At 46.6% G+C, this 20,955-nt stretch overlaps 2 protein-coding genes across 3 annotated transcripts in view; one reads left to right on the top strand and one right to left on the bottom strand.

The window, feature by feature from the left end:
- The window catches only part of Eif2ak1 (eukaryotic translation initiation factor 2 alpha kinase 1), a 35,624-nt gene that overhangs the window by 2,707 nt on the left and 11,962 nt on the right, over positions 1–20,955 (bottom strand). Inside the window, exons 6-14 of the mRNA XM_021161984.2 lie at positions 20,778–20,858; positions 18,194–18,293; positions 15,896–15,953; positions 14,980–15,304; positions 12,995–13,106; positions 10,570–10,670; positions 2,819–2,930; positions 2,538–2,620; positions 838–1,071 (exon numbers count right to left, since the gene is read on the bottom strand). Of these exons, the coding sequence (XP_021017643.1) occupies positions 838–1,071; positions 2,538–2,620; positions 2,819–2,930; positions 10,570–10,670; positions 12,995–13,106; positions 14,980–15,304; positions 15,896–15,953; positions 18,194–18,293; positions 20,778–20,858 (1,206 nt within the window). The remainder of the gene's footprint in view (positions 1–837; positions 1,072–2,537; positions 2,621–2,818; positions 2,931–10,569; positions 10,671–12,994; positions 13,107–14,979; positions 15,305–15,895; positions 15,954–18,193; positions 18,294–20,777; positions 20,859–20,955) is intronic.
- Positions 4,883–9,306, top strand: Ankrd61 (ankyrin repeat domain 61). Of its 2 annotated transcripts, none has more exons than XM_021161986.2 (3): positions 4,883–5,302; positions 6,448–6,545; positions 8,172–9,306. In XM_021161986.2, exons 1-3 carry the CDS (start codon positions 5,090–5,092, stop codon positions 9,124–9,126), a joined length of 1,266 nt encoding a protein of 421 aa, XP_021017645.1. In that variant the 5' UTR covers positions 4,883–5,089; the 3' UTR covers positions 9,127–9,306. The 2 variants fall into 2 exon arrangements, with proteins under 2 accessions (XP_021017645.1, XP_021017644.1); XM_021161985.3 differs by having other exon boundaries at positions 6,445–6,545.

The raw sequence follows: 20,955 nt of genomic DNA, 5'->3' as shown, positions 1-20,955 counted from the left end.
TGGGGGTCAAAGGACAAGGTTTTGTGGGGTGCTCTGTTCCATGGGTTCTGTGGAATCCAGTTTGGGGTGTGAGGTTTGTCTGCTAAGTGCCTTTTAACTGCTGAGCCATCTCACCAGCACAGGGAGGCGCCTGCCAAGGAATTTCTAACAAAAAGCAGCCTGAAAGCTAAGGGTAAATAGAGACTCAAGAGCTAGACATCTAGATTTCTAAATTACAACAAGTATAATGCACTTAGAAGGAATAGTATCTGTCACTGTATGACAAATGATTTAACTTAAATCTTTACTTCCTTATCTGTGAAAGGGAGATTAGCAATGTCTGGTTTTGTTTTGTTTTGTTTTGTTTTGTTTTGTTTTGTTTTGTTTTTGAGGCAGGGTTTCTCTGTATAGCCCTGGCTGTCCTGGAACTCACTTTGTAGACCAGGCTGGCCTCGAACTCAGAAATCCGCCTGCCTCTGCTTCCCAAGGGCTGGGATTAAAGGCGTGCTCTACCACTGCCTTGGATGGTGGCACAAACCTTTGGTCCCAGCATTCGGGAGGCATAGGCAGGCAGATTTCTGAGTTCAATGCCACCTTGATCTACAGAATGAGTTCCAGGAGAGCCATAGTTAGACATGTTCAAGTCTGCAATCCCAGCACTTAAGAGGTACAAAAGGGCATGTGTGCACTTTGTTCATATGCACAATAAAATAAAAATATTTTTTAAATTAATAAAACTATCATCAGGGGTGGGTGGGTGTGTGTGTGTGGATGGATGGATAGACAGACTGACTGACTCTTGGAATCATACCCAACCCAAAGTATTCAGTAACTATTAAACAAGAAAATGCTACATACATTTCCAGTTGTTTGAAAAAGCTCACTCTGCAGCAGCTGGAGAGCAGATGGTCTCTGTGACGCATTCCTCCCGGTTAGGAGCTGGATATACTTGGCTTGCACCGGACACCTTTTACTGAGGGATTCGGGTATCCGACCAGTCCTTACGCCTGTTAAGACTGTTGCCCGCTCCATTTCTGTCCCAAATGGCTGAAAGAGCTCGAGCAGGATCACACCCAAGCTATACATATCTGACTGCAGAGGAGGGAAACGGCATGCAAAGTGTGTTAACAGTTAGGAGGGCACGTCTAACAGTACAGTTTCTCAAGTAAGGATGCCATGAAGGAAGCCTTATAGCATCCCCAAAGAAGGGTGTCTCAGGCCTCAAAAGCAGGAATCTGCCTCAGGGAAGAGATGTCTGAGACCTTCCTAACCCCATCCCTTTGATACCCAGAAGACATACACAAGCCTGGAAGGTAGTGGTCAGATGAAGGTTAGGAGTATCCCAAAAGACACAACAGTCATTGCCCTATCCAACAGAGACATCATCCCACCACCCCACCATAATCCAGGCCTGACAGAGTGACTCAGGCAAAATGACCAAACTCATGACTCCTGTATTAGCAACAGTAGACTGTCACCAGGTCCTACCTACTAAGGCTAACCTCTGCCTCTATTCATAATTGAGCGTTTTTTTTTCAAGACCAATTTTGGTGTGTGTGTGTGTGTGTGTGTGTGTGTGTGTGTGTGTGTGTATGTGTATGTGTACGTGTGTGCATGTGTGTGTGTTAAATGTGTGAAAGCCAAAAGAGGGTATCAGATTCCTTGGAACTGGAATTCCAAGTGAGTAGCCTGCTATGGGTGCTGGGAACCAAACCCTGGTTCTTAGCCTCTTGGCCAGTGAGCCCAGCTGGCCAGCCCCATGCATTCTTGTCACCGTGCAGAAACCTGTCCTACTCTCCCTAACGGGAGCTTACTAGGAAGATAGGCTCTTAAGAGCAGTAATGAGTTTTCCTGGCAACTCATTTCCAGTCACTAAAAGCCAAAATGAAATGATGCATCAGAAAGATCACTGTTTAGGCTGCAATAGTGGAAAAGGATTTATTTCAAGAACCGTAACTGGTAGCCCATGTCTGCAATTCCAGCACTTAGGGGTCGGGGTGGGAGGATCATGAGTCGGAAGCTAGGCGGCACCATACAGATCCTGTCTTATAAAATTAAAAAGGAGCTTGGAGCACACAACTCGGTGCTGGAGCACTTGACTCACACACGCACGGCGTGGCTTCAACCCTCAGCTCCACAAAAACAAAACCCAGCACAGTACTCAAATAGAAAAGACTATTGTAACATTTCTCAAGGAATAAAGAGGGTTAAGACCTTACAGTATCTATATTCTCTTTCAAGAGGAGTCAGTGGCACACGGAACATCTGTTTACCTAAGTTTCCAGTTAGAGAAGGAATGACTGAAGAGACCTCCATCAAGCCTAGCTTCCTAACATGAACGGTGACATTTAAAAGGGAAGGCTGACTTCAACATTTAGTGACATCTGTGGAATTTTAAATAGTCACACAGCCTAAAGGGAATGTTCTTGCTGGCTCGTCTGACATGACAGATCACCTGCAAGACTCAGCTATGGCCGGAGCACCTCTGCGCAGAACTGCACGCATGGTTCTGCTCTTGCTGATCCTTGACAAACCGAGGGAGGGGAAACCAACAGTACCTTGGCATCGTACTGGGATCCCTCCAACTGCTCCGGTGATGCGTAGAGACAAGTCCCCACTCTGGATGTGTGTGTCGGTGTTCCTAAGATTGAAGAGGCCATTAAGGGACTTACTGTGATGTGAGCAGACCTCTCTCTGCCGCTCCTGAAGGAACAGCTGCCTGTTGGCCTCACTTACGGAAGCTCTAAGATTCTCAGTATCTAAGGACATGTTCAACTAGGTCTCTTTTTAATTTTTAAATGCAAAGATAAAGAAAATAGGTGAACAAATAAATAATTACCTTTCCCATTTCTGTTGGTCCAGTCTGCATTCTGGATGATGTCTGCACAGGCCAGACCAAAGTCTCCTATTTTTACTTGCTGATCAGGGCCATGAAGAAAAATATTTCTAGGCTACAAATAAGCAGAGAAGTCAACTCAGTTGTCTTAAAACAAAGAGTGAAAACTTAGGAGTTGCTGAGTGCCAGGCATGGAGGCTGACACCTGTGATGCCACAACTGGGAGGCGGAGGCAGGAGGGTCGCTGTGACTATGGAGCCAGTCAGGGCTACATGGTGAGTCCAAGGTTATCAAGGACTATACAACAAAAGCCCTATCTCAAGCAAACAGAAGGCTGCTGGGCTGGGGGACAGCGCCGTGAGTAAGTGTCGGCTGTGCAAGCACATGACATAGAGTTCGAGTCTCTAACACTCAGGTAAAAAGCTGGGTGTGGCCCAGGAGTGCCTGTAACCCTGGCATCATACGGAAGACACAGGAGGGTCCCTGGGCTTGCTGGCTGCCAGCCGCTTACAGTGAGAGATGTGGCATCAAGAGAATAAGGGAGAGAGTGATAGAGTAGGTCATTCAAAATCCTCTGGCTCACACACACACACACACACACACACACCCCACACACACATGCACACACATGAGCATGGGAGCAAACACACCACATATACATTCACACCTCACACACACAAAGCATGCCACCCACATAGGCACACACACCACACACACTGAGCATGCTACACATACACTCACACACCAAAGTAAAAACGTTGCTGAGTGCTGGCCACTGAGGAACGTTTTGATGTAGCTCAGCTGGCAGAGTGCTTGCCTAGCACGAACAAAGCACTGTGATCTCACTCCAACAGGCATAAAGTAGCACATATACATCTGCGATCCAGCACTAGAGAGGGGGTGGCAAGATCAGAGGTTCAAGGTCATCCTCAACTACATAGCAAGCTTGAAGCAAGCCAGAGCTGCAAGAGACGTTTTGAATAATAGTAACAACATCACCATGTAACAGGGGGAGAAAGGATGTTACTAAAATTAAAGCTAACAGGTGAAAAGTTGCAACCTTACATTAAATGTAGCTCACTTTTATGTTAATATATGTCCTACTCTATTTTGGTCCTGCTAAGAGTTATGTGCAGCGCTGAAGAGATGGCTCAGCAGTTAAAAGCACTGACTGCTCTTCCAGAGGTCCTGAGTTCAGTTCCCAGCAAGCACACAGTGGCTTACACCATCTATAATGGGATTAAATGCCCTCTTCTGGCGTGCATAAAGACAGCTACAGTGTACTCATCTACATAAAATAAATGAATAATTTTTTCCATTTTATTTTTTAATTTTTTTTCAATTTCCAATTTTTTTTTAAAAATTAGGTATTTTTTCTTCATTTACATTTGAAATGCTATCCCAAAAGTTCCCCATACCCTCCCCCAGCCCCCACTCCCCTACCCACCAACTCCCACTTCTTGGCCCTGGTGTTTCCCTGTACTGAGGCATATAAAGTTTGCAAGACCAAGGGGCCTCTCTTCCCAATGATGGCCGACTAGGCCATCTTATGCTACATGTGCAGTTAGAGACACGAGCTCTGGGGGTACTGGTTAGTTCATATTGTTGTTCCACCTATAGGGCTGCAGACCCCTTTAGCTCCTTGGGTACTTTCTCTAGCTCCTCCAAATTTTTTAAAAAACTGTTTGTGCATACATGGCATGGCATGGCATGGCGAGCGAGGTCAGAGGACAACCTTCAGGAGTCCCACTGTGTAGATCGTCAGGATGGAGCTCAAGTGCTCATTCTTGGTGGCAGGCATCTTACCCTGGCCAGCTCACTTGGCCCTATTAGATTTAATTATAGTTGATATGTAAGGGAAAAGAGAAATGCTTTTAGCCATAAGGTGCCAGTTTGGGTGTAAAAGCTGAGAAACGATGCTTGCAATTGATACTATAAATGAGGGAACAAAGTCTCAGGCTGGCTCCAGTATAAACATGGATTCAGTGCATGCCTTTAATCCCAGCACTTGGGAGGCAGAGGCTGGTGGGTCTCTACATTTGAAGCCAGCCTGATCTACACAGAGAATTCCAGAGAAAGCCTGTCTCAAAATAAATAAATAAATAAATAAAACTGAAAAAAAATAAAATAAAAAGAACGAACAAAGGATTCTTTTGACAAACACAATTCTAGAACGGTTCTAGAACCGAGCCAAAGGAATCATCACCGTAAGAGAGACTAACCAATCCATAGCAGCCTCCCTCACCTGTAAGCCCTTGCTCTAAAGCCGATCTCATGGGAAACATAACCAAGAGAGGAAGCAGAGACCCGGTGGCTGACGGTGCCCCGTTGGTGGAGGAGAGCCTGGCCACGACACTGCACTCTAAACTGTACGAGGCCATCATCAAGGAAGACTGCAACACCATCACGACACTTCTCAGAAGCCACCCTGTCAACCAGCCCCTGACCATCCTGGCCAGCTCCACCCGCTACCGACTACTGAGCCAGGTACCCCCTACTCTCTCTGTCACAGTAGAGAAACAACAGAGGGGACGCGGTGGGTGGCACACCCTTTTAATCCCAGCACTTTGGAGGACTTCACAAAACACAGGGCTCTGCAGACCATCCCCCAGGTCCAGTACGCATACCCTAGCCTGCAACTCCTCCATCCTGCACCACACACAGATGGATGGATGGAGCACAGCTTGTGTGGCTGGAAGAAGGTACCCCCCTCCTCTCAGAACACACCCACAGCGGCGATGCCATGTAGGTGAATTACTTTTCACTTCCTATACACACCTTCCTAGATTTTCTGTTTGTTTGTTTGTTTGTTTGTTTGAGGCTGGGCTTACTCTATAGTCCAGGCTGGCCTAGAACTCACCATGTTACCCAAGCTTGCCTAAAGCATGCAACAATCCTCCTGTCTCCACCTCCCAAGTGCTGGAATTATAGGTATGAGCCCCCAAAGCTGGTTGATCATTGCTTTTGTAATTAACTTTTTCTTTTTTCTTTTCCAAAAAGGGAAAGTGACCCCTTCTTTGACTCACTCGCCTGTCACTTGCAGACATGGTGTGTTTTAGGAACTAGTATAGTCAGCTCAGCTAATCACAGTAAGGACACATACCACAGCATCTATGAAGCCTTAGAAACCCACATTTTATAGCTGGTAATGGCTTTGGCAAGACCTAAAATAAAATGTAACAAGTACTTGCTATTCAACTTGTGGGTTAATTTAAGGACTAAATGATTTCAGAGCAATTTGCTCCTGATTTTATAGCCAGAGACGGCCTCATACTCCTGACTCTCCTCCACCTCCACCTCCCAGGGGCTAGGATTATTTACAGGTGTGCACTAACATGCTCAGCTCTAAAACACAAAGTCTGTCATTTAAATTCACCAGTTATGGGTAATTTAAACTCAAGAAGAAAAGCTTCAGCCAGGAATGATAGCACATGCCTTAGGAGGCAGGGGCAGCTGGATCTGTCTGTGAGTTTCAGGCCCCATCTACACAGGGAAACTCTCGCCAAGAAACAAAACCAAACCAAACAAACAAACAAACACACACAACATCTCAATGCATGAACTGAAGCCAAGCCAAGCCAATGCTAACATCCTTAGACTGTGGACTGTAATGCACTGTGGTTTCCCAGCAGCAGACACAGCCTATCTTTCCCATCCATCTGGCCGCCGAGTACCGCAAGCCACAAAGCTTGCTTTGCTTGTTACAACACGGTGCTGACCCAGAAGTAAGGTAAGTTACCTCAGCATGCTGTCAGGCCTAAGTGAAGAGGGGTGTGTGTGTGTGTGTGTGTGTGTGTGTGTGTGTGTGTGTGTGATTCAGATGATGTGTCCCATTCTGTGTATAGATTATGTTGGGATGAATCTTACTTTGCTGACGAGGTGGAAACTAATACAAGAATGGTAACCAGCCAGCTAAAGAGTTCACACAAAATAATAATAACACAGAAAGTTGGGACAACAGCACTCAGGAAATCTGACAATATGGAGGGTGGTGAGGGGACCAAATAGATGGTGGGCTTCTTATTTATTAACAAAGAAACATTCATCGTGCTCACACTCTTACCGCTGATTTTATAACACTATCAGAAAAATCCACCCAATCAATCTTGGCTTGCACCTCCTCTGGCACCACCACTCCAGTTTGGCCAATCCTCTCCATGGCTGCCAGTCGCAACCTGAGCTCTCAACTCACTCCATCTTTTAGAGGCTCCTCAAAGACACTTTCCGGCACTAGAAATCACACATGGCTCCTGGGTGAGCGAGGCTCTCCAGCTCTCCAGAATACTGCCCACACTCAGCACTCATTTAGCCCTTTACCCTCCCACTTTCTTTCCCATCCCTGAGTCTAAGCCTTCAGGAGGCTGAGACACCCTGCTGTCTCTCCAACACCAGCCTTAGGCCTCTCACACACAGCTAAGTGTGGGTGAACTGAAGACCAGCTCCTAAGGCCATATCAACTCTCAAGATACCCCCCCACCCCCACCCCCGTCTCTGGCACTACAACGACAGCTTGGAGGCAACCCTGAGATGGGGGCCAAGTTGCCCCAAGTGGGTTAGAGCAGGCCTGAAGAGGAACAGGCCTCAGTGACCTGAGAAAATGCAGGGTCCAAGTCCTGCATTCACCTTCCTATACTTGTAAGTGAATATGTCAGGAAGAAGACAGACAAAGCCAGGAGACTGAGTGAATGTGAGTTCTGCCCTTCAGTGTTCACTTCTAGGATAGTCACAGCTCATACCAAAGTCTGACCCTTTCACTGATACCAGTGAGCCAGTGCCGAGCCATGCACAATGCCAGGGATACAAGAACAACCAAGGGACAGCCTTTAAGGGGCCAAAAGTCCCAGAAGAACCCAAGCTTAAGCAGGGTTCTCTAAGAACCTAGGCTCCACCCAGCAGGGACTTAAAACAACCCTAAGACATAGCAACACAGATTGCCAATCTTCTTTAAAATCCAAAAAAAGACTGAGTTCCCTCCCCAGCATGAAGTAAAAGCTGGGTGTAGAAGCACATGGTTTATTGGCCAGTGCTGGGAGTGGGGGGTGGGGGGGTGGGGAAGGACATATGGAGGGAGGGAGCTCACTTGCTGACCAATTTCAGATTTGGTGGAGATATTGTCACAAAATAAGGTAGAGAGCATCAAGAAATACAGTTATCATTGACCCCAGGCCTCCAGATAGGCACAAGTTCATCTGCACCTGAATACAAGACTTCAACTTGTACTCTCCCACCCCGGGGGTGAGGGGGTGTGGGGGGACTAGCAGGCTTACCTGTAGTCAGGGTTACCTTCCTGAGCACTAATTCCTTACTGTCCCTCAGTGAGGTGTATCTGGCTTAACATGTGGTAAATCCCTTCCAGGGACGCCCAAGGCTTCACTACCCTTCACCTGATGCTGCTCAACTGGCCAGCCTCTTCTACCACTTGGTCCAAACCCAGCACTCAGATCCAAAAGATTCTGATGGACATTCAGAACAACGCTGTCTTGTGCCTGTGCATTTTGTGTGACCACGGAGCTCAAGTTAATGCCCGGGTAGACAACAGCAACAAGCATTCAGCCCTCCACCTGGCCATAATACACGGGACCTACCCAGTTCTCTCCTTTTTGGCTCAAAATGGTGCCCAGGTCAATGCTACTAATGAATCCAGCATGACGCCCCTCCACATGGCTGCAGACATACTGAACAAAAACATGATAGAGACACTCATTGCCTGTGGGGCCAATGTGAACTGTGCCATCTCATCTACTGGAAACACAGCTCTGAAGCTGGCCGTGTGTACTGCATCGAGCAAAGTCGGCCGACTGCTGGCAGCGGGGGTGGGCTGCATCCGTCTGCTGCTAAATAACGGAGCCAAGGTCAACGCCCAGGACCACGAAGGCCAGACAGCTCTGCACGAGGCATGCTTTGGAGGCAGAGAAGCGATCATCAGTCTCTTGCTGGAATTTGAGGCAAACGTTAACATTTTAACAAGAAATGGGGAGTCTCCCATTTACATGTACCTTCAGCGCAGTTCCAACATCAGAGACAGAACGCTTCTGGCCAGACTACTTTACCGCACTTATCCTTTAAGACTGAGCAATAAACAGGGGATTCTACCAGCAGGAATCATGCTGCCAGAATACGAGCTCCTAAGGGAAACCCTAGTAAAGTTATCAAAAAAACCTTTAACCCTCGAGGCCATCTGTAAGAGAAGCATCAGGAATGTTTATGGGGAGAGGTACAAATTCCACCTCGAGAAGCTCCTCCCAGCAAAGCTCTGGAACTCCATATATGGCATCTATGACCTCACCTACCTGCTCAAAGGAGAGCCATGACCTCCATGCCTGCCAGAGAACCTCAGCAATGCAAACTGTTGTTTCTGGCTAGACAGATACCCAGAAAACACTTGGACTTCACTTCCTACTGCAACGCACAAACTACTGTCCCTTAATCCCTCCAAAAAATTAAAGTGACTTGCACATTAGCTCTCATGGTCTTCTAAAGTTTTATTTAGATTCCTTTCTCATGATTTAATTCTGGCCGGAAAAGTGGGCTAATTGCTTTAAGATGTATCAGCCAAAAAGAAAAAGAAAAAAAGAAAGAATATGTTTTGCTTCTCCTTGATGGTCTTTTAGGAATTACAACTAAAACGGTCCCTATGGGGGTTTTGTTTGTTTGTTTTGTGGTGGTTTACTTTGGTTTTGTGAGTCAAGATCTCACTATGTAGTCCAGGCTAACCTGAAGTTAACTGATCCTCTTGTCTGCTGGATTTATATTTTCATTGTGGTTTGGTTTGAGGGATTTGGGAGTTGGATTTTAGTTTAGGTCCTTGAGACACAACTCACTACATAGCCCCTCGGAGCCCTGGACTTGCCTTAGCCTCTAGTGCCGGAATAAAAGACATGTGCCAGATGGTTTGCTTGGTTTCTGTTTTTGTTTTTCCAAGACAAAGTTTCTCTTTTTATATATAGCCTTGGCTGTCCTGGAACTTGCTCTATAGACCAGGCTGGCCTTGCCTCTGCTTCCCAAGTGCTGGGATTAAAAACAAGCGCCCCCACTGCCCAGCCTTTTTTTTTTTTTTTTTTAACCTAAAAAACAAAACAAAACAAAACAAAACAAAACAAAACAAAAACAAAAAAAGCCATTTCCTGAAAACCCATTTTAACCAACAAGATATGAGCCCCTCTCCTGACACTGAGTATACGTACCATCACCACTTACATTAGAAAGCAGTATACTTACACCTTACTATAGTCACCCCTTAAGCCAAGGTTCAAATGACCCCAATGACTGCTTTTAAATTCAGTCTAAGGGCTTCTTTTTAAGTATTGGGGGAAAGGTTGCTCTGTGTGTGTGTGTGTTTGTGTGCACGCGTGTGTGCGTACACCCAAGAGTATTTATGTATACAGAGGCCAAACGCTGACAGTGGGCACCCTCCTCGATGAATCATCTGACTGATGGCCAGTGAGCCCAGGACTCCTCTGGTCTTTGCTTCCCCAGCACTGAGAGTACAGGCCTATGCGCTGGACCTGACTGTTTAGGGAAATTTTAGAGATACACACTCAAGCCCTCGTGCTTGCAGGACAAGTACTTTAACTGACTGAGCCATCCTCCCAACCAGGAGTTCTGGACCTTTGGGGTAACAAGTTACATTGACAGCAATGACAACTTTCTAAAAGATGAATGAAGGCATGTCACCTCACTGTGCTCCGTGAGTCCACATCAAGTCAACCCATGAGACACCACTGCTGTGCTCACGGGTCTAGCAGTTTGCTTACCTTCAGATCTCTGTGGACAATGCCCATGTTATGTATGTAAAAGACACCTTCCACCAATTCTTGAAAAATTTTTGTTGCAACACTGGCCATAACATAGGGACCTGGAATTTAAAAAAAAAAGGTTTCATGTCCCTCTTTCTTTGAACTTATTAAATGACATTGACATCTAGTTGTTAAAAGTTCTCAACAAATTAGCCTTTGCCACTTAAAAAGTCAAACATGCCAGAATGGTCTAAACCATAGAACTAAGGAGAAAGGATTCTTTGGTAGCAAAGAAAACCTTCACAGACTGCGACCCAACACTGACTCTCTGTTTCTAAAGTGGTGCCTCTCAGCTCAGCCAGACACACCTCATCAACAGCGTTCTAAGCCATGACCAGGCAGTGAGCAGCTACACAACAGCTGTAGTCCTCTTAACACGCTGGAGTCTGAGGCGGCCCACACTGGACTAAGACATTATTACCCAGGGGCCGGGGAGGAGATAAATGTCCCCAAGGCGTTGGCTTCTGTCCCTCATTTCTCATATTTGCTAGAGATGCCTGAGCAGTGAGCAGAGGAAGGCACAGGAGGAAAGACCAACGTCATCTCTGAATGTTTACAAGGTAACCTAGAGGGTGGGGTTCAATGGCTTAAGACATATCCACCTGAGGTCCACTGACTTCACACACCTAACACATTTGCAGACATCAAACCAGACCCATGAGTCAGTGCAACAAACATCTACGAGAAAAGATGTGTGGACAAAAGGCTATACTGTGGGACACACTGTGACACACTACGAATTCCACAAGCTGTTTTTTATACCTTTTTGTGTGGGGGGGAGGTGTTGCAAGGGTAGAGTGTGAATATGAAGGGATGGGGAGATGAGTGAGATTGGAGTACATGTTGTGCAACAAAGAATTCATAAATAGTTTTTTAAAAATTGAGCCAGGCAAGGTGGTGCGTGTCTTGAATCTCAGCACTGAGAGGAATCAGAAACTGTTGGATCTCTGAGTTCGAGGCCAGCTTCATCTCAGCTAAGGTTGTTATACAGATTAAAGCCAGTCTTGAAAAACAAACAAAAAAGCTTGGATGTCCTGTACTAAAACAAAAACTGCTTTTTAAAAAAAAAAAAAAAAAAAAAAGGACATTCCTTAACAAATTAAGTAACACTAACAGGAGGAGGGGTTGTGGGTCCAACTCTTTACATTTTATTTATGTGAATATGTGTGGGGGTGGTATGTATGTCTCATCAGCAAGGTGAAGGTCAGAGGACAACGTGTGGAGTCAGTTTTCTCTTCTACCAGGTGAGTCCGGGGGACCCAGCTCAGACGGTGAGGCTTAGGGGACAAACACCTCCATACCCAGTGAACCACCTCGCCAACCCTTTTTGTTGTTGAAGACAGTCTCATATTGTAGCCTGGAACTCAAGACAATCTCCTATTTCAACCTCTCTAAGTCCCGGGCCTTGAAGGTGTGACCCACCAACCATCCCAGCCACAGTTAAGAGTTTAATAACAAGGCCGGGCATGGTTGGGATATGCCTGCAATCCCAACCATCATTCCTACAGTTCCTCTGGCTACTGGCAGTTCTCAGCTTTTTCTAGTCTCTAAAGACGTTGTTTTGAAAGTACCTGTCAGGTGGTATTTCAGACTCAAGAGTCAGGCACAGCTCTGGAACTCAGTGGCTGGCCAACCAAGCCAAGTCAGTAAGAAAGTCTCAAAACTAAGGTGGGGAATGACTGAGTAATAAAACCTCTTAAATCAACCTCTGGTCTCCACACACATGCACATACCCACACACATATGTACATTTCACAAATATATACACCAAAAATCTCAATCCAAAATCAGTGATTTAAATTCTACCATATTACTATTTTAAAACTGTCTTAGTTTCTCTTCCCTCCGCCATCATAAAAGATCTCAAGGGAGAAAAGGCTTCCTTCAGCTCACAGGTCAAGGTAGTGTGTCCTCTCATCTCAGGAGTGCTAACATGACAGGAGTTTGAAGCCACGGGTTTATACACCTCCACTCAGAGGGCAATGAATGAATATTACCCTCAGCTCACTTTCTCCCTTTCATACAGCCCAGGATCACAACCCAGGGAATGGTGCCTCCCACAGTGGGCAGGTCTCCCACCTCAATTATCTAATCAACATGATCCCCTACAGGCATGTCCAGAGGCTAATCTAATCTAACACATACATACATACATGCACACACATACACACACACATATATATACATACACACACAAACACACACACACACAATCCCTCACAGGTGTGTCAACAGAAATCCAGGTGACTCTAGATCCTGTCAAGTTGAGAGTTAACATCAACCATCACAAATATCAACAAACACTTTCTATCACAGATCAACTACTATCACATGGTTGTTCTTGAAAACTACTGAAGTAAGCAGACTTACAGATGGTACTTACAAGCAGCTTCGTCCACATACTCCCGGCTCCGCTTGTTCCTCTCAGTTATCCAGTCCCACAGGGAGAGCTCACACAGCTGCATCTGGATGTGCAACATCAGGTGGTACCGAACCTAGAGGACACACAGCATGCTCTCATCGGCCGAAGTCTCACAGTCTTCATTTGACAATGAATACTCACTGGCCTGCTCTAGGTCACACACCATGACTAACTGCTGCCTAAAGTCTCCTAAAGGAGACTGATAAGCAGAGATCACAGTTTTACCTGAAGCTGGAGATGTGGTTCACTTGGTAAAGTGCTTGCTTAGCATGCAGGAAACCTTTCCTAAAATCCCCAACAACACATACACCAAGCAGGGTACATCCCGGTAATCCTGGCACTAGGAGGCGGAAACAAAAGGATCACAAGTTCAAGGTGACCCAACAGGATATAGCAACTCCAAGGGCAGGTGGCCTGGAAATACATGTCTTAAACAAAGTAAGTCCTACCATAAGGAACCCCAGATCTGATGGCAGAAGCTTTTGAAAGAACCACTGAGGAAGCGATTCTGAGGCTTATGAGGTCTGCTCATAGCGTGAACAGCTGATGCTTGTCTTGGGGGTTTCCTCATGACAGTAGGAACGAAAGCTTGCAAGTGCTCTATGATGAAACTATAGTAAGATAAAGCATTACAGAATGGCTGCGTGGTATTCTACAACTGCCAGTATTCTCCAAAGTGCGGCTATGTGAGCTGGTATGGGGGTTTGGATGAGAACGGCCCCCACAGGCTCATCGATTCGAGTACTTGGTGCCAGCTGGTGGAACTGTTTGGGAAGGACTAGGGGGTGTGGCCTTGGAAGAGATGTGTTCCTGAGAACAGGCTTTGTGGTTTCGAAAACCCACATCATTCCTAGTTAGCCCTCTCTGCCGTGTGTTGGTGTTTCAAGATGTGAGCTCTCCACAAAGGAAACTTTTGTATTCTCCAATGGAGTCTCTCTGGGGACACAAGCCGTAACAACAGACCCTATGCTCAGTAACAGACAGCAAACACAAAACCCAATGGCACTTTCGGAGGTTTGTTTGTGATGCTATGTCTGAGCATTCTATTTTTTGGTTCATCTCTCCTTATACAGGTCTCTCATAACATCCCCAGCACCGCATACACCAAGCAGAGTGCAAGTCTGTAATCCTAGTACTCAGGTGGTGGAAATAAAATTTTATATAAATTCTGTGGATCAACCTCCGGTCAGGCTTATATGGCAAGCACTTTTCAACTGAGCTATCTCTCCAGCCCCTCATGTCTAGTCTCTTATACACTAAAGATGCAGATGAGTCTTATGAGCATATCAGCAAACTTACCTCAGTAAAAAGATACGACAACTGACCCGATAATCTTATAAGAGTCACCAAAAGTCATACTCCACAAATAGAAAGTTGTTCTGCATGAATCTATGTATGTATTTATAGTATGATGCTAACACATACCAGAAATAGGTGGTGAATAGAGCTTCCAGCTCCAGAGCACACCACAGAGCATATCTCAGGGTGCACTGACCTATGAGAAGACCAGCACCAGGTTAAAGGAGCTAACTAAGGGACAGGGAAGGCTAACTGCAAAGGCCTTACAGCACACCTGGGGGTGGGTTAGGACAGTCCTTGCTAGCATTCACAAAGCCCCAGATTTGATTCTCAGAACTGTGTAAGCCATCTGTGGTAATTCCAGCACTCCGGAGGTAGACGCAGGAGGATCACAAGTTCAAGGGCACCTTTGGGTACACAGTTTATCCCAGGTCAGCCTGGGCTATATTAAACCCTGTGTGAGGGGGAAAAAGAAACCCAAACCTGAAAAATACCATATAGCCAAAGGAACCACACTGAGTCCATGAGACTAAACAGAAGACAACCACATGGAGCATGTCCAGCAGGCGGGACGTCAGCTGAGGAGAAAGGATTGCCATACAGAGTCAACCCCTTACACAGCTGAGGGATCTGGGAAAGCACTCTACCTCTGTCTGCCCCAGCAGGTTCACGTTGCCTTCAGAAGACTCATCTGTGGATGTCAAATTCCCTTCCAATTCCGAGCTCTGCCCCAGCGGCAGCTGATGCCTGACAACTGGTCTGACAGACAAATCAGTCAAGCCGTCTTCTTGGAGCTCAATGGACGATTCGCTTTCACTGCTGTTCCTGACCACTAAGTTGGCCGTGTAGCTCACCAGGTTGTTATTCTCATTTTTAACCTCAGACTCCCCAAAAGGTTTTTCTTTTTCTGGGGTGAGTTCAGCAAAGACAATGGACGAACTGCTTTCATTATCTTTAACACCACCTTGGTCTCTAGAAGTAAAAAACAGTAACACAAACGTGAACGTGACTGACAAGGGTGTCTGCAGTGCTCTTCCGAGCCTGCGGGAAGCTTACACTGCTAAGTGAGTAGCAAGGCACACGCCTGCAGCCTCAGCCCCCCAGTGCCGACTGGGAGCCAAAGGCAGGAGAAGCCTTACTCCTCAGCTACACGGCAGGCTTTAGGCAAGGCTGCGCTACATGAGACACTGTCTTAAATTCAAAAGAGAATATCAAATCTGCGTAGCACCCACTGAGATTTAGAATATTGACAGAGGGTCAGAAATCTGTAATCCCAAGACCTAGGAAGCCGAGGCGGGAGAACTGTCAAAAGTGAAGCTAGCCTGGGCTACAAATTAAAGACCAGTCTGAGCTACATAGCAAGACCCTGTACCAAATAAGTTGGACAGAGTAAATCCTAGCAAGTCAAGAGCAGAAAGTAACTTGGTATTCTCTAAGGAAAATAAGCAAACTGGCAAAAGGATGGGAAAAGAAACAAGCAACAGGAGAGCCATGGCGTCTCCTGAGCCCCTGCTGGCGACAGAACCAAGGGTAACTGTGCACAGGTCACAGCAGCCCACATACCTGTCCCCTTCCTGCTCCGACAGCACTTCGAGAGAGGGCAGTTGAATCGGAACTCTGTCTGCCAAACAGAAATAAACACATTCACCTGCAAGCAGCCATGACTTTCAATGGACAGTCCAATTCACAGCTAGCATATACAGACAGCCAAGTGAGGCTGCATGTCAGAAGGGACACTCAAGTCTAAGAGATGGGGACACCCTGGGAACTGCAGACAGCTGCAAGCAGCAGGATCACCACGGCTCTAGAGATCTGAGAGCCAACACTGGGCTCGAAGGGCCTCCTGGACTCAGTCTCAGTTCTGCTGTAGAGAAAAGCAAGTCCAGGCAACACGTGAGCAAGCCGAGGCTGGGCAGGTGGCTCAGCTGTCCTCACAGGGGACGTCGGGTCAGTTCCCAGCACCCACACGAAGCCCCTTACAAACACCTGCAACTCCAGTTCCTGAACATCTGAAGCCTCTGGACTTGCGTGGGCACCTGTGCACAAGTGGTACACACACACACACACCCCTCATAAAATAAATCTTTAGAGTAGTAAGCTTATGCTCTAATAAACTTGATTAAACGGAAATTTGAATTTCATATAATTCTTTTTTTTTTCCCCAAAAAATTACTCTTCTACAAATTTTCTCCATCTGTGTGTATGTCTACGTGGTGAATTTTGCTTTCTGTGGATATATGTGCCTATGCAGGTGGGCGCTGGTGTGCATGTGTGGGATGCAGGCCTAGGAGAGAAGCTGGTGTCTTCTTGCTTCACCTTATCTTCTGAGACAAAGTTTCTCATTGTATCTGGAGGCCATCAACTTGGCAAGCAAAGCGCAATGCTGGCTGGACAGTGAGCTCCAGGGGTCCCCAGGGCTAGGACTGGGGGTGGGGGGTGCAACCTGCAGTGTCTTCTACCATGGCTTCTAAGGATCCAAAGTCAGGTCTCCAGCTTACAGGACAGACACTTACTCACTGAACCATTTCCCAGCCCCTCCCTCTGACTATTTAAAAACGGCCGAGCCTGCCTGCCTCGAGTGTACAAGGCTCTGCATTCAATCCTCAGCACTGACAAAAGACAAAATTAAAGAAATGAAAGCTGTGTGTACAAGTGCACGCGCTTGTAATCTCAGCCCTCAGGAGCCAGAGACAGGATGTGCGCACATCCCCACCTGAAGGACAACCTGAGCTAATTTGGAGGTTAATCTGGGCTTGGCAATAGTCTAGGTCTTATCTGAAAAAAAATTTTTAAAAATAAAAAGTCACTAAAACCAGAACCATTTTCAGCTTGTACAAGGGCAGGACATACTTGACTGGCTGGAGTAGAAGTTTATTAGACACTCATGGACAGGCTGAGTGCGTATAGAGGCGGGTGAGGACAGAGCACTTCAGATGTGGGACTTTGCCCCCTAGAATGTATGTTCAGAATACCAGAGACCTCCCTAATCCTAAAATCCAAAAGGTTCAAATATCTAAACAACTGTGTGCTTTTAGAAGGCTCTAAAAGTTCTGGCTGTGACACCGTTTCAGCTTCTCTTTTGAGAATCTCTTTTCAGATCACTAGACTAGGCATGATTGACTTGTGTCCCTTGGCCAGGCATGATGGCTCACGCCGTAAGCCTAGCACTCCAGAGGAACGAGCGGAAGAACTGCGGCCAGTTTGAGGCAAGCAGGTAGAGAACAGCAGGGCAGCCAGATATCTCCAGGGCAGCAACAAGCCAGTGCCCTCATCCCACACACAGAAACATACACAGACACATAATGAAAAAGAAGCAAGCTGGGCTGGCGAGATGGCTCAGTGGTTAAGAGCGTCGACTGCTCTTCCAAAGGTCCAGAGTTCAAATCCCAGCAACCACATGGTGGCTCACAACCATCCATAATGAAATCTGATGCCCTCTTCTGGAGTGTCTGAAGACAGCTACAGTGTACTTACATAAAATAAATAAATAAAATTAAAAAAAAAAAAAAAAAAGAAACAAGCTGGACAGCTAGGTGTGGCGGCGAGTGCCTTTAATCCCAGCACTTGGGAGGCAGAGGCAGGTGGATCTCCATGAGTTCAAGGTTAGCCAGGGCTACATAGATTCTGCCTCAAACAAATAAAGCTTAAAATTAAAAAAATAACCACTTTAAAAAAAAAAAGCTGGGCATGGTGACACAATCTTTTTTAATCCCAGAACTCAGGAAGCAAGAAGCAGGCAGACCTCTGAGTTCAGGAGCAGCCGGGTCTACATAGTAAGTGCCAGGACAGGGTATATAGAGAGACCCTGCCTCAAAAGTAACCTCCTCCCAAAGGAAATGAATGAAATAAAAAGCAACCTACCTTGCGGCTGAACCACATGAACGTGTTCTATCCATGCAGTGTGGTAGCCAACAATATTGGGATGCTGGAGACCTGCCAGAACCTTCACTTCCCGTAGCACCTAAACAAAATGATACAAAGGGTTCGCACTGCCAATTTGCTCTCCAATACTCTCTGCCCTGGAAGATTAGCAGTAACCCTTCTTAAAGAGGAACCGGAATGCCACAGATAACGGGAATCCTCTCGTGAAAGACAAAGAGCAACTGTTTGTTTTTGAGACAGAATCTCTCTAGCCCTGGCTGTCCTGGACCTCCATATGTAGGGCTGGCTTAGAACTCAGAGGTCCTCTTGAGTGCTGGGATTAAAGGCATGTGCCATCATGCCCAGGCAAATGGCACTTGTTCCAGCAACTCCACACTTAATTGGTTTTGAAAGTTCCCTTGATTCCTGTGCCCCTCCCCACCAGGAGAGACCCGTCACCCTGCTATTGTTTTATAACGTTTGTCTTCTTTCCTTTTTCAATGCTGCTGAGAATTTAAGGGCACTGAGCATGCTGGGTAAACTCTCCACCGGGGAGCTGCATCCCCAGCACCGTGGAGTGGTTGTTTGTCTCTGTTTGATTTGACAGTGTCTCACAATGCGGTAGTCTGGCTGGTTCTCCTGCTCAGCGCTGGGTCATAGTTGGGACATGATGGACTTGTCACTGTTCTTTAAGCAGTCAGAGACACGGTGGCCTGGAGGAGAAGGGAATCCATCCGGCACCACCCAGCGTGTGAGTAGGAGATGTGCCTGTACTGGGCCATCCTTTACCTAACAGACTGCACAGTGTGATAAGCAAGCAGCGTGACAGCTCAGAAGGCAAAGACACCTTGCTGTCAAGCCTGATGACCTGATCCAGTCCCCGGGATCCACATGGCAGAAGGAGAGGACCAACACCCACAAGTTATTCTCTGACCTTCGCACAGACACTGTGGGCACACATGTATGCAGACATGTACACAGCCTGTCCCATGACTTTAGTGCTAGTATTTAGGAGGCAGAGGCAGGCTGAGTATGAGATCACCCTAGTCTACATTGTTAAACATAATCTCAAAATAAAATAAATGTATTAAAAAAAATAGAAAAATCAGACTTTAAAGAAAAATTACATGAAATAAAAATTAGTTTTCATATCTTCTATATTTATTAATACAACCTATTACTTAGCCATTATATACATATAAATCCAGATCTGCCCCTTTCAAAACGTCAACATGGTTTTATCCCCTGCAGCTCCCTCCTGGGGTACCCCTGCACTATGGTAGCACCTAGAGCCTTCCACACTGGGGCAAGCACGCCCGCACACTCTGCAGGACGTCTACAGCCTCCCTTTGACTTTGTGAGAAAGAGTCTAAGTTGCCTAGCCTTGAACTCACCCTGAAGCCCTCGTAGGCCCTGACTTTTCAATTCTCCAGCTCCATCCTGAGAAGTGGGACTACATACCTGACTCACCATGGACACTCTTTTTGAAACATGATTTTATTATAGAACCCTGGCTAGTCTCAAATGATCATCCTACCTCACCATTCTCAGTAACTTAAGACTACTGGTGACTGTAGCAAGTCCAGCTCAAACCAGATTATCTTATTATTATTATTTTTTTTTTTTTTTGGTGGGGGTGGTTTTTCTGATGGGCTCTGATAGAACCCAGTCTAGCCTGCAATTTGCTCTACACCAGAGGCAGACTTTGAACTGATCCTCCTACTATCGGGCTCTAGCAGGCCCAGGTTCTGCAGCCATGGCCCTGGCACGCCTTGCCCTTCCCCATTCCTTCTCCCTGTGAACCACAGATGACATCCTTAGAGCAGGCCATCAAGGTGTGTTCCCTTATTTGAACACTTCCTTATGCCAGATTCATGCCTCAGGCTGACCACCAAGGTCCAGCTATCAAAGTATCCGAGTCCAGCAATCAAGGGCCCCCTTTGGTTCACCTAATTAACATGCCCAATCAGCACACACCACCACATGCCAGCCCATTCTAGCACAGCCCTCCCCTCTCCGGCCCTGACAATGACACCTGCGAGGTCTGCTGCTGCTGCTTCCTCCTGAGCCAGAGGGCAGCGCTTGACTTTCTTCCTGCTTCGTAAAGGATCTCTGTGAAAATAGGTGTGTGGAGGTGGCTTGTGCCTAATCCGGGGTCTGGGAGGGAGCTCCATACTGTGTGGGGTTCCCCTTCACCTACCTCCACTTAGCACCACCATGCCAGGCCCAGCTCAAACCACTTTCTGAAACCCTCCCGTCCTTCCTTCAGAGTTAGGGAGACAGCTTGGATAGTCAGGTGCTCAATTTGCCAAGCATGAAAACTTGAGGTTGGTGGCTGGAAAAAGACTGGGCATGTCACATCTGGTGATGCTCGTGACCTAACACTGAGGAAGGAGCCTGAGACGAGGACCCCTGGGGCTCACAGGCCACCCAGTCCTGCAGCCCCAGTACAGCAAGAGACCCTGTGTGTAAAGCCAAGGTGGGTGGTGCCTCAGGAACAACCCCCACAAGGACGGGGTGTCTACAGCCTCACACACAACTCCACGGCACATGCTACTGCACGCACGCCCGTCCAGAGTCATACCTTCATACAATCTGTTTTAGTTGCGCTCTTAATCAGGATTTTCTTAATTGCATAATGCTGACCATCTAATTTGTTCCGGACCTAAAAGAAAAGAAAAAGCATTAAATTCCATCGAATACAACTGACGAAAGGAATTCATCTCATGTGAGCTTTGGTAACCCAAACTAACCAGAGATCA

This window comes from Mus caroli, unplaced genomic scaffold, assembly GCF_978045245.1.
Source record: "Mus caroli unplaced genomic scaffold, Mus_caroli_1 scaffold_4, whole genome shotgun sequence".
In the NCBI taxonomy this organism is placed as follows: Eukaryota; Metazoa; Chordata; class Mammalia; order Rodentia; family Muridae; genus Mus; species Mus caroli.
This window is presented reverse-complemented; position numbering and strand designations above follow the sequence as displayed.